Genomic DNA, 13,179 nt, shown 5'->3' with positions numbered 1-13,179 from the left:
TGGCCTGGAACACTTCCAGGAATGGGGCATCCACAGCTGGGCAACTTGTTCCAGTGCCTTACCGCCATCACAGTAAATCCACAGAAAATCTACAGGAACGACATTCATTTTGTAAGAGTATCTCAAAACTAGCTTGTTAACTGACTTTGGATTTTTCTTGTAATTAAAGTCTCATTGGAGATTTATAGATGAGTGATATTTGAAAGGGGAAATGTTGGTATTGAACAGTGTTTGCAATTTTTAGGTGTTAATTTTCAATCCAGTTGTGTTCAAATTAAAATGACAGAAACATGACAGTTTCTAAAATGACCTGTATCATTGATTCATTGGTGCTAATACAACAGGGCAGTTGTTGTGCAGTAATGTGGACCTCTATAAAGAGAATATAAACTACTACCAAATGAAGACACTACATTCTCTGTGTAGGGATACTTAGCCTCTGATGAGTATGATGAGACCCAGGTTCACTCGAGACCCCCAGCTGCTATCCAAACTAGGGCCACGTTCAGTATAACTTGGGGTGTAACTGCACACCCTATGTGCAGTTGGGAAGGCCTGGGTGGTGGTTGGATCTTCTCTGGGTTGTGGCTCTACACAAATCATGGTCCACAGACTGCCATTAAGGACATTAAAATTCATAAAGTAAAAGCCTGTCTTCGAAAGCTGCATAAACACATTGGTTCATGTGGCACTGCAAGTACTTTTTGCTAGTTTCAGAAAAAGGAGAGCTTTTTTAAAGTCAAATTTTTCATCTAAACCTCATTATAAATATTTTTACTTCTCTTGTACATAATTTCCATTAATTTTTTTTGCCAGTCTTCAGGAATCAGTAACTGTCTTGAGTAGGTTTAAATAAAAAAGAATTTAAAATTTAACTGAAATCCATTATTTCTGTGTTTTGCAACCTTAGCTTTGAGCTCCTTTTCATGGAGATGAAGGTACAGTGTCATCAATCTGAGAAAATCTTAAATTATAATAGCATTTCCGTATTTACTAAAAGCATGATGAGACATAATTCAACCTCAATCTTTTAGCAGTGTTTTATTTCAAATATGAATTTACCCATATTGCTTGTTAGGTAATGAATAGGCTGAGGTGAGAACAAAATGCTACTGTATCTTACATGTATAAGTATTTAAATTCCTCTGGGACAGGCTTCCAGTCACCTAGTAAAAGGGAGAGGTTAAGAGGTAACCTCACTAAGTCCACACTTGGGAGCTCAGGGAGTCTGAAAAGAAGTGAGCTTGGTGGTGGTCAAAGGAGAGAAGAGAGTCTGGTCTCTCTAAAGAAAAGATAGGTGCTCTGCTGCTCGTACTGGCAAAGAACACAGTTATTTTCCAAGGCAAAATTGCTGGTTTATACTTTGGTAAGAGTCAGTGGGTGTACGCCTCTTGTTATTAGAGGAAGAAGACTGAAGAGGTTGGTTTGACACCAGACTTTGCATTCTTCTTCCAAAGGATGAAGGGATTGGGCTGCCAGTACTGTGGTGTGTGGCTGTACAAGGATGAATTTCACCAGGTAATACATGGCGTTCTCTGTACAAAATTTCACAGAAGATAGAAGTGCATCATCTCTTCTCATGTTTTGGCAAGACCCAAACATATGCCACTCTCAGACTTTTACTGGTGTAATACTGTAACACTGCTGTGTGGCACTGGAAGTGTGCATGTGCGTGTGGTATATTTGTCTGTTTGAAGGCTGGGTGGTGTAGGCTGTTATTCTTGGGGACACCTTGCAACACTAAAGTTTTAGACAATTTTATGGTAATTTCTGTTACTTCTGGTAAGCTTTAATGAGAGCCAATACTCCATTCCAAGAGTACAAGTATTCTTGCTTTTCATATAAAAATCTTTAGCTTAAAATACATTTGTCTATTTTTATAAGTTCTGAAGTTAAATGGTCCCAGGGGAAGGCGCTGCTCTTCTGTTATTAGCCTTCCAGAGGTGAAGTTGTCCTCAGAGTGAAGCAAGAAAGTTGCTTTAGCACTGTCAGATATCTAATTAATCCCTCAGTAAATAAGGCATTCTGTAATTAAATAACCGAGATGTGCAATCAGTTCTAACACAAAATGCTTTGCATATTAATATATTATAATCGAGGAGCCGTACGAGGCTTGGTTTTGGTTATGAAGTGGTTGTAATAGACTTTTAAAATTATGGAGAACTCATTGCAGGCAAAACAGTGAGGGTTTTTTTGGCAAAACTCAGCTAAGTGGGACCTGCGAGCTATAGATTTGAATAGACATTCAAAAAATTAGTTTTCAATAGGGAAAGCAGCACAGTTTCAAGCAGTGGATTGCTGTAAATATGCGAGAGGGATTGAAAAACGGACTTGTGAAATGTTAACAGAGCAGCTGCTGGGGAGCCAATATTAGTGCCTCGGGGAGATAAAAGTTTTCTCCAAAGTCAGTTCAGCACTTGCGCCTTCGTGCTCTGAAGACCGCGAGAACCAGAAGCAAGGCGGATCAGTTATAATCTGCAATTAATTAGTTAGCCTGCGGGGCGGTCTGACCTGCTTGTGTGAGTCACTCAGGGTTATAAACGCAGGCCTGAAACCGCGAACTGTACAAGATACCCTCTCGCTGAGGAGAAATAACGGGACGCGAAGGAATTTAACAGAGCCTCGCTCACCTGGAGGCGCCGCCGGTCCATCCCATTGGCTGCCTTTCGCTCCGCCCCCGCCGCCTAATTGGCTGCCCCGCCTCCCCCCGCCCACTCACGCGCGGCCCGTCCCGTCCGGCACCTGGAAGGGCGCGAGGAGTGACTCCCACCGCCTCCGCCGCACGCGCCGCCCGCGCTCATTGGCGGCAGGGCCGGCGTGCTGCGCCCGCCCATTGGCCGTTGGGGCGGCCGACTGTGCCCCGATTGGCCGGCGGGCGGGGGCGGGGCGCGCCCCGCCGGGAGCCGAGCGGTGTGTTTGGGCTGCAGAGTTGCCGGCGGAGCGGGATTGGTGTCGGGCACTGCTGCTCCCGCCGCTGCAGTCGGCAGCGCGTCCCGGGAAACGGCGCTCGGCGCCTTCACCCTTCCCCCCGCGGGGAGCGGGCGTGTGATGGCCGCCTCGGGCGGGATGCGGCGCGCCACGCTGGGCTGAGTGGGGCGAGCCGCGGCCGCCCGGCAGGACCATGCCGTCCGGGAGGGAGCCGGGCGCCCCTCGGCTGCGGGATCCGAGCGGGGCGGCCGCCCTGGCAGCGCTCGGCAGCGCCTGAGCCCACGTCGCGCCGTCCCCGCGACCCGCCATGGACGAGCGCTCCAACAGGTGGCTGCTGCCGCCGCTGCTGGCGCTGCTCTTCCTGCTCATCGTCTACCAGTACGTGTCGCCCGCCTGCCCCGGCGCCGCCTGCCCCGCCGGGCGGCCTCGGCCGCCCGCCGCGGGGGGGGCCCGGCGGAGCGGGAGGAGGAGGAGGAGGCGGCGGCGATGCCACGGCTGGCGGCCAAGTTCCCGTTCGCACGGGGAGAGCTGTGCCGGCGAGTGCGGTTCGACATGCGGGGCCGCGACGTGATCGTCTTCCTCCACATCCAGAAGACGGGCGGCACCACCTTCGGGCGGCACCTGGTGCGCAACATCCACCTGGAACAGCCCTGCTACTGCCGGGCCGGGCAGAAGAAGTGCGCCTGCCACCGCCCGGGCGGCGACAAGGACACCTGGCTCTTCTCCCGCTTCTCCACCGGCTGGAGCTGCGGGCTGCACGCCGACTGGACCGAGCTCACCAGCTGCGTGCCCGCCGCCATGGAGCGCCGCGGATGCGCCGGTAACCGCACCCTCAGGTCAGTGTCTGATTTCCAGGTGCTCGAAATCGCATCCCGCCTTTCCCGGTGCCCTGGGAAGGTGCCCTGTCAGCGGGTCCCGCTCCCCGGCTGTTGGGCGAGAATTGTCCGCCGCCTTCGTCATTCAGAAGCAAAGGTGGGGAGACGAAGGCTTATGTTTTGGCGGAGGTTCTAGTTTGGGGTTTGGGTTGTTGCCCTCTCTGTGTGTTACCTGTCGTGCTTTCGCTTCGCCTCAGATTTGTGCGGACTCCACGTAGCGCCCGTGCATCTGCCTGTTGTACAGATCAGCGAAAGAAAAACTCCTCTCGTTTTCCTGCAAGTTTCTCCTATCTATTTGTCCTTTAGAAAGTTGTTTTTAAACAAAACGCTACACTCTTTTGCAGTGAGTAGATTGCCTCTGCAGAATCTGATAGATCTTTGCAGCTGCTGAATCATGTAACTAGGGTAGTTTGAAGTACCCAGAAGTCCTTAAATTCTTCTTTCTCTCGTGTTTCTTGTTGGTAGATGGGCTGGTTATCTGTTTCCCAGGGTGTACTGACCGCTCGCAGTACGGGCAAGCTGAAAGTAAGGAGACCATGTGTGCCAGGCTCTGTGCAGGGAACGCAGTCCTAGCAAAAATCTCACTGTTAGTTCCCTTCGATGATCTAAAGGCACTGAAAACCGGAATTTTGTGTGCATGCTACCTCTTTCCATATTATATTGTTTTTGTTGAGTCTTGTGAAAGGTCTTGTCTGTTTTGAACGGAAAAACTTCAGATGGGTGATTCTTCTAGATAAGAGATAGCTCTAGGTGATTCAGTAAGTTTTGGTCTTTGTTCTGATTTATTTGCCATTCAGTCTTTATTTGTATGATAGATTTTGAATATGTGTATTAAGGAGTTATGAGCTGAATTTTCTCTTAAACCTCTGCACTTTAATAATTGTAACTTCAACACTTATGAAATATTTAGGAAAATATAGGAAAAATACCTTTTTAAAAAGTAAGAAGGTATCTTACGTTCTTTCATTTTAGTATCCATCTTGATTTTACAAGTCCACAAACTTTAAATCTTCAGTAGAACAGCTCACACATTGTGTTTTGTACCTCGTAATTTAAATACATGTACAGTCTATGAAATACATGGACACATTTTCACAGGGCTTATTCATCGAGACAGTAGAGTTGATTATTGTTGTTGAAAAATTTGAAGATTATTTGATGTGACTATCAAAGGCCCTACCATACTGCAAAGCCAGTCACATTTGGAAAGACTTCAGTCAGGATAATTTGAATTTATTGTGGATGGTTGTGGACTTGGACTGTACTTGCATAATACTGTTAAGGTAATTGATACAATTTTATGGGAGAAAAATTTAGCTGAAGATAAAGTGTATGTGTTTGTGTGCTAATGGAAGAGAAATGCTGTGAATGCCTTTGAGGACAAAATAACTTGTTGGTAGCTGTACGGCTTTAAGGAATATTCAGGAAACTTGTAATGTAAACCAGGAAGGGGAGGAGGAAGAGTAATGCTTGTAAAAATGTTTGAAAACACATAATCTGTCACTAAAGTCCACTTTTTCTTTCTCCTGACAAATATTAGTGGGGAAACAATTAAGTGCTGAATTCAATTGCTAAGATTACACACGGGCACTAAAATCAGAGTAGTGGTTTCAGTACTGTTAAATAAAAACATGACTGTATTAAGTAAATTTAAAAGCTAGCAGGTCATACTAGTTATTCAGGGGATAGTTAGTAATTAATTTGATTTAAGAAAGACATGTAGTGATGCTTTGCCACTACAGGTGAATAGTATTTTCTTAATTTTTTTTTGGTTACTGTTTTTTGTTTGGTTTATTTAGGTAGTGAATGATTTGGTTAGTGTAGCATTGCACTTCTTAATTTTTCTTTACTTATGTGAGGAAAGTGCTCTGAATAATAATTTGTTTCATCATTCTAATACTTGTTTATTCCTATAATATATCCTGTACTAGGCAAACGCCTTTACAATTTCCCCTTTGTTTCCTCATTATGATCATGCAGCTTGAATTCAGCTTTTCAAGGAGCTGTAAAAGGAATCAAATAGCCCCAAAGTATGGATTTTCTTTGCTGTGAATGTCTTTGCTTCTAGTGAAGTTGGAATCAAGCCCAAACTACTTTGCTGTACTATTAGAGGCATGCATCTAAGTCCTTTTTTAATGTCTGAATGGTGAATTGAGGAGACTGTATGCCTAAAATAGGCAAGAAACTAGCATATGAGTCTAACATAAAGCATACTGATTATTTTTAAGTCATTCTTTAAAGCTTCTGAATGTATTTGAGACATTACACTTCCTTGACTAGCTCAACTTTTCTCCTCTGCCTTCCAGCTATGGTGTCAGAAGAGTAGGCTAAATTGGTTAAATACCCGAAAATGGCTTTTATTTGTGGCTAGTGGGACAAATTGCTTTATGAATTTGGTACCAATGAGTTTGATTTTTTTTGTGCCATGTATTTGATGCAGTGAAGATGTTAAGTGTATTTTCGAATTTTGTTTGTTTCTCCACATAGCAAGTGTTAGTATATTCTGTTCTTTCAGATCTCTGTATATGTGGTCTGTCTTTTATTACATAGAGGGAAGAGGAAATTTATAGTGTATATGTCCTCATTCTGAAAATTTGTTTCTGAGGTGGCTAGTAATATTATAAGTTAGATTAATTCCTGTCTTTTAACACAGGTCTTCAGAAGATTTCATGAGAAAACTATAATTAGAATTCATGGGGGAAAGGGCTAGCTGGCAGGGAATGGAGGGAGTGGATAATGGTCCTAAAGGTCCTGGAAGACATGTGAAGCACAACCTCTCCTCACCCTCGGTCTTTATCTTTCATGGACAGTGTGTTTAAAGGTGTTTTACTTCTTAAATCTCATTAGGCTTTTGAAGAGAATTTGTCTTACTGTTGCTAATGTTGGAGTTTTGAAGTCTCAGGATCCAAGCAGAAACATGGGGCAGAAACTGCTGCTGTGCCTCAAAAATTTGAACTTCTCTAAGCCCATGTGCCAGCGTCGACTTTTTGTGTGACTTAATGGTATGGTGTGACTTATCCCAACTTAGGCACTTCGATATGAAAAGTTGGCTGTTGTCAATGTATTGAATGCTATTGTGAAGTTGTAGAACTATCTTTTTTGTTTAAAAGCAAAGTAATTCTTTTGAATGACATTACTTCAAAAAATTACCAAACCAAAACAACAACCGTAGACTTCTTCAAAAATTTGCATATGTTTTCATTTTCAGCTTGTTAGATGTTCTGCTGAAATACCTACTTAAGTGTTTACAGGGCCAGGCTATTAGTTTTTCATACTAATGTGTAGCTTTCACTTTTATGAAAGTTACTGTCTGGATAGTGATGATATTGAGAAGGGTATGCAGCTGATGCAGTTTAAATTAATTTTTTTTAGTGTAGTTTTTAGATCAACATTGCAAATATTTAATATTATCAAAGCAGTGGGACTTTTCCCATGTAGAGGCAGTTACGTCCATATGGAAGTTCTTGCATCAGTGGCGTAGTCCATCCCCTCCCTGCCCCTTGCCATTTAACAGAATGGCTGTTAGAGCAGAAAGTAACTGAGACTGGCATGGAATCTTTTTTGGTTTGGGGTTTTTTTTCCCCCTATTTTTAAAAAACAGTCTATTGTGTATTTGCTTTACCCTCCCCTCTCTGGAAGTCACTGAAGTTGGTGATTATTGTGTTCAGCTCAACCTCTGGAACTTGTATTTCCTTCAGCAGTGCCAAGAAGCTGAGACTGTGGAGTCTTAGCCAGCATTGCTTGAGGAAAGAAAGGGAACAGAAATGTTGTTAAGACGTCTAACCTGGGATGCCAGGGAAGAATTGGTGTCAATTCTGAGTGAGTGACATTAGGCTGCCTCTGTAGACAGTGAGGAGAAACAGAATTATGGAGGCAGTCCTTTGGAGGGTCTAAGACATGTCTGAGACCTGCTGAATTGTCTTCTAGAGGGGCAGTTCTTCCATTCACTGGCAGCAAGGAAAGACTAAAATCTTGAATTGGGACTTGATGTCTAAAACTAGATGAGAAGAGTTCCACATATAATATTGCAGAGACATTGTCCAAAATGATTGCCTGCCTCTGTTATGTTACCTGGTAAAACTTGGTGTGTGAGGTAGGGCTTGCTTTGCCTCTCTGATCAATGTATGAGGGATTGAGAGGAGTCCTGATCAAGGCACATTTTCTCCCTTGCTGATGTACCTGCAATATAATTAATAATTATTCATTATTATTTATTACAAGTTTGATTAAACTAGGAAGGCAATCTTTTAAACACTTGAAAGAACACTATATTGAAAGTGTTGTCTAATTTTCTGATATGAAACAGTGAAATCACTCGAATTGTGTAAACCCCATAAGCTTTATTGTCAATGCAGTTTAGTTTTCAAAACTATTGATTTTCATTAATTTGCTTCCATTATACTCTCCATTTCCTTGTGTCTGTTTAACTTACTGTGTGCTCCATTATTCTGTGGAAGTGTAAATCAACAGTAAACCCATGAGTTATGGAATGAGGAGAGTTGAATAGAAACTGTCAGTAGGATTCCTTTTTCTCCATATGCAGTCCTTTATTTGACTACTGAGTATTTTTAAACCTCTAGCAATACCAGAGCATAAGATGAACTCTAATCTTTGCAGCTGTGATAACTGTGATCATCACAAAAATGTAAGAGTGCTAATTGAAAATTAGGATTAGGCTGAAGGTAGTGGGGAGAAGAGAATAAAATGTCATAAATGTTTAAACTGAAAAAGCACAAATTCTCTACTTTACCTTTGTATCTTCTAATGAAATGAATGTTGGAGCCAGTAAACTCTATAGAATTTATTTTTATTAATATAAGGAACAACAAGGATTAAAAAATTTCCTATGGTCCTGCTACTGACTGGGGATTTTTTCTTCCTTAACTGTCTCCAGTGCTGGATGCTTTAAAAGAACAGTGGTAATCTGCTCAAGGGTTTCATTGTCCTTACAACTGGAAAGTGGTCTTGCTTCCCTCAAGTGCTCAGTGTGAATCTTGTTAACTTCAATTTTAAACCCATTGCATCTTCTGTCTTTTGAGAAACTGGGAACAAATCGATCTCCTTTTCTCTTCAGTAGCCTACTTGATACTTTGGTTCTTAGGAAGTCCCCTTTCAACCTTCCCTGCTTAAATAGTAACCAAATTCAGTTCACTCTATATCATGGGCCATTCTTTGTGTTCCTCCTCTTTGGTTTTGTGTCAGTTGTTTTCTTGAAAAGTGATGCTCCGTTGGGAGTACAGCACCAAGTGGACCAAAAAAGATTATTTTGCTTATTCTTAAAGTTGTGTTTGTGCCTGTACACTTCACTGATGTTTGCCATTTTGCAGCTGCCTGGCATTGACTGTCAGCTTGGGATTTAGACATTATTCATTTTCTTTAAAGACTACTACTTATATTTCCATTGCCCAATGGATTTCATTCGTCTTCTGTCGATGCCTTTAATTTGCAAAATTGATTTAATTTTTTTGTGCTTTCTAGCTTTTCATCAATTGGCATATTTAATAAATGTGTTTTGTATTCAGCATCCACACTGTTGGTGCAAACATTGAATAGAATGAAATCCCTTTGTAATAACCTTTTTGTTTAATATATCTCTCAGAAATGCTTTCCAGGTAGTTCTGCCCCTGCCACATGATTTTTTTTTTTTTATAGGCTGTGTTTTTCTGGCTTATGTTACTAATTGGAGATGTTGTCCAAAGTCATAATTTTTTTTTGAAAAACATTTAATTTTTCATGTTCCTATTTGAAGTCAATTACTGTATTTTAGAGGAAATTAGACTGATTTGATCCAAGTTGAGACAGTAACACTGTCTGCTAGTCTTTTCTTCTATGCATTGAAAGACAACTTGTCTAGAACTTGTGGCAACAACCAGCTACTCTCCTTAACTACTTTTTGCACTGTGTCGCCTGTGAGGTTTCCCTTGCCCAGAGTAGCAGACAAAATGATTGCTATGCACAGAACTTTTTAGCATCAGAATTGTCAATTGTCACAGTGGAAAACTTTTCACCCAAAGATAAATCTTGTCTTCAGACTTTTGAAGCTATTGCAGTAAATCTCACCAGGTTACCTACAAAAATGTTTGTAGGTACTCATGTTTGCTGTTAATTGCTAGTAATGTTAAAACAGTGGTCAGCATTATTTCAGTCAGAAATGGATTGTTCTTATTCACCCATCATTGTAATTTACAAGTAACTGTGAAACTGAGTAAGTTTTGAGTCAGGGAGGTGCATGTTATGAAAATGATTACCTGAGCAGCAGTTCGTCTAGTTATTTGGAAGAGAATTTAGTGATTTACCCAATAAAATTTGGCTGCTTCTGGTATTTCATTCTGGAAAATAGACTGTCTAATAAGATTTTCTGTAAAATGGAGGACCTATTCTCTTCTTTATGCAGGAGCCAGACAGAGAAATCCTGGGGGAGAAAAAAGAGTGGAAGTGTCAGGAGTATCCCCTAAGACTGTACAGTGCTATAAGACATAGCAGCTGTCATAACTTTCTCATGTTATTAAGATGCTTTTTAATTTATGTTAACTAACTGCCTAATTTAGAATCATTTCCAATCCTCTTGAGTAGGATATTACTTAAATTCTTACATAGCATTAGGGTATATATTGATTTGAGGTGTTACAGTCCGGTTAGCAGCTGCAACAAGGTTTTTTAAATGGATGCTATGAAGATGAGATTAAGGCACTAAATCCAAATGTTAAAGTCTCAAACAGAAAATGAACTTTATTTTTATCAATAAGTAAATGATAAAAACAAAGGAAGGGGGGAGGAGAAGGGGGAGAAATAAGGAAAGGGAAAAGCTACAAAATTAAATTACAAAAGGATTGCCACCACTGGTGAGGGAAGAAATCGGGTGCATACAACCTCAGGCAGTCAGCAGGAGGACCGTCGAATGGAGGCAAGTAGTGAGCAGGGCGGATGGGTAGGCGGGACGGAGATGGACGAAAGCAGCTGTAGAGGTCAGCAGCCAACACTGGACCCTGAGTTGAACCCGACCAAGCTGAAGGCAAGCGGAAGAAGTGGAACGGAGGCAGGCAAGATGGAGTCAGGCGCGATGGAGCGAGGAGTGGGGCCAAGACTGGAGCAGACTGGAACCTGCTGGACTGGATCTTGAACACCATGTGTCCTGGGCCCAGACAAAACTGAACTCTGGCTGTCTTGGACCCCCCAAAACAAAAGACTACCAACAAAAAACTCTCTACTGGTGACACTGGGCACGGTCTTAAATACCCCACGGTCGATGCTCATTGGCTGGCTTGCCTCCGGGCTGACTCTTCCACGCTGCCGATTGGTTAGACCGTCGGTATCTGGGCAGGCTGGCTCTGCTGAGGTGGGAAAATGTAACTTTTCTCTGCTGTAGACTCTCCAGGGGGGCTGGCAAGTAGTCTAAAAATGTCTTCTCAAGACGATGAAGACTGCCCCGCCAGAAGTTAAAGACAGAGTCTGCCATTTTGTTCACCAAACTGGTCAATGTGAAAACAATGACAAGAGTAAGAGATGAAACTGTCTCTTACAAGGTGGAATGGGAAAAATTACTGTGTGAGTGGAAAAACATGCTATGTAATGCCATTACACTGATAGAGATGAAATCTGTAGACCCAACCAATGGCAAAAATAGGGATAAAATTGTAAGCTTACTCATGGGTTATTTTTTTTAGAATTCTTGGTGGAGAAGGAATAAATCTCTGCCAGCTCAGCTCTAGTGATCACAGAGAAGCTGAATGGAAAGCGTAGAGATCTGGTTGAAATGAGTGATTTCTCCCTTCAGGTGTGTTGACAGTTTTCATGTGTTACTTTCTAAGTCAGCAAGAGTAAAGTATTTCCTCCCAGAGTTTGGTGCAGCCATGAAAGTGAATTGAGCTTATATATAATGTAAGGACTCTGCTGCTGTTAGTGCAGAATGAGACCTGATGAAAGCAAGGGAAAGCCTGTATTCTTTAATGTATTTGATATTACATTCAATTTGCTCCCCGTTCTCTGCAAGTATTTATAACCCAAACTTCTAATGCTACATTGGATGTCTTAATGTTCCCAGTTGCCTAAAAGGTAACTTAAAGTCCTTTCAAAGTTCTGTTACTGCTGAATATAGTTTTTCAAACACTGTGTAGGAGGCTGATTGTATGAATTAAGGGTGTAATTTGGACTGTCATTATGATACGATGATTCAGCCTTGAAACAACTAGTATTTTAGGAGGAAAAAATTAGCAACAGAACTATTTTGGGATTTGATTCAAGATGGCATAGATCTTCTTTCAGGGCAAATTCTAGAGGAGCAAAATCAATAACTCTTGAAGTACTTGTGGTCTGTTACATGATCAGCGCTCAAGATCTCAGTATGTATTGACTAAGAAAATATAAAATGTGTTCTTGTAAGGATAGGACCTATTATCTTCAGTCTTTAAGGACTTTGGTGCAGTTGTGAAGTTTACTGTTAAGTGGCCTCATGTATACTTCTGCAAAGATCTGGAGTTTGGCCCACAGCTTAAAGTCATCTAAGAAAAAGGAGGGAGGAGGATTGCCTTTTAGTTAATGGTTTAAACTTAATGTCTTAACCCTCATTTTTTTCTTTACAATTAGTAATCTGTTAGAAAATGGTTTATATAAAGGGGATTTCAGACAGAAGTGTTGCATTAATACAGTTCTGTGCCAGTTGTGAAAGTGACAGGGTCATGCAGGTTGAACTGTGGCTCTGAGTGTCTGCAAACTGATAGAGATGCCAAACATATTGGCATAGTAGTGGGAGAACTTTGAATGCCATATGAAGAATAATATTGGGATGGGGAAAGCAATGAGCAGATTCAACTTCAGTTTCCAAAGGATGGAACAAACCATATTCGTAATTGACTTGAGAATATACTTCCCAGTTCTGTGAATTAACTTGATGTTGATGAAAGTCTGGCCTCATGCTTCCTGGTGATGAATGGGGGAGTGAGAGGAAATCACTTCCCCCAACCTGATAAGTAACTCCTGCCAACATAGCCTGATACTTGATTAGCCTGCTTCACTTCCAAAGGGTTATTGTTGTCAGTTATTCAATACAGTGTCCACCAGGAACCCCAGATCTGTTTCTGCAGAGCTGTGTCCTAGCCACTCCATGCCCAGTCTGTCTTGTGTGTTCTTACTTTACCTCAGGTGCAAGTTTTTTCTTTTACTTGGAATCATGGAATCATACAATGGTTTGAGTTGCAAGACACATTAGAGATCATCTAGTTCCAACCCCTCTGCCATGGGCAGGGATACCTTTCACTAGACCAGGTTGTTCAAAGCCTCACCCAACCTGGCCTCAAACACTTCCAGGCATGGATGATCCGCAGCTTCTCTGTCCCATCACTCTCACGGTAAACCACTTACCATGGTTGATCTTCCTGAG

The 13,179-nt window shown here is 42.1% G+C and overlaps 1 protein-coding gene across 1 annotated transcript in view; it reads left to right on the top strand.

Annotated features, from left to right (window-relative positions):
• The first annotated feature begins 2,989 nt into the window (after positions 1-2,989).
• Positions 2,990-13,179, top strand: part of HS6ST3 (heparan sulfate 6-O-sulfotransferase 3) — a 288,327-nt gene continuing 278,137 nt past the window's right edge. Inside the window, 2 exon segments of the mRNA XM_032680356.1 lie at positions 2,990-3,353; positions 3,356-3,764. Coding sequence (XP_032536247.1) covers positions 3,236-3,353; positions 3,356-3,764 — 527 coding nt within the window. The 5' untranslated portion in view covers positions 2,990-3,235.

The sequence above is a fragment of the Chiroxiphia lanceolata genome, chromosome 2, assembly GCF_009829145.1.
Source record: "Chiroxiphia lanceolata isolate bChiLan1 chromosome 2, bChiLan1.pri, whole genome shotgun sequence".
Taxonomy (NCBI): Eukaryota; Metazoa; Chordata; class Aves; order Passeriformes; family Pipridae; genus Chiroxiphia; species Chiroxiphia lanceolata.
This window is presented reverse-complemented; position numbering and strand designations above follow the sequence as displayed.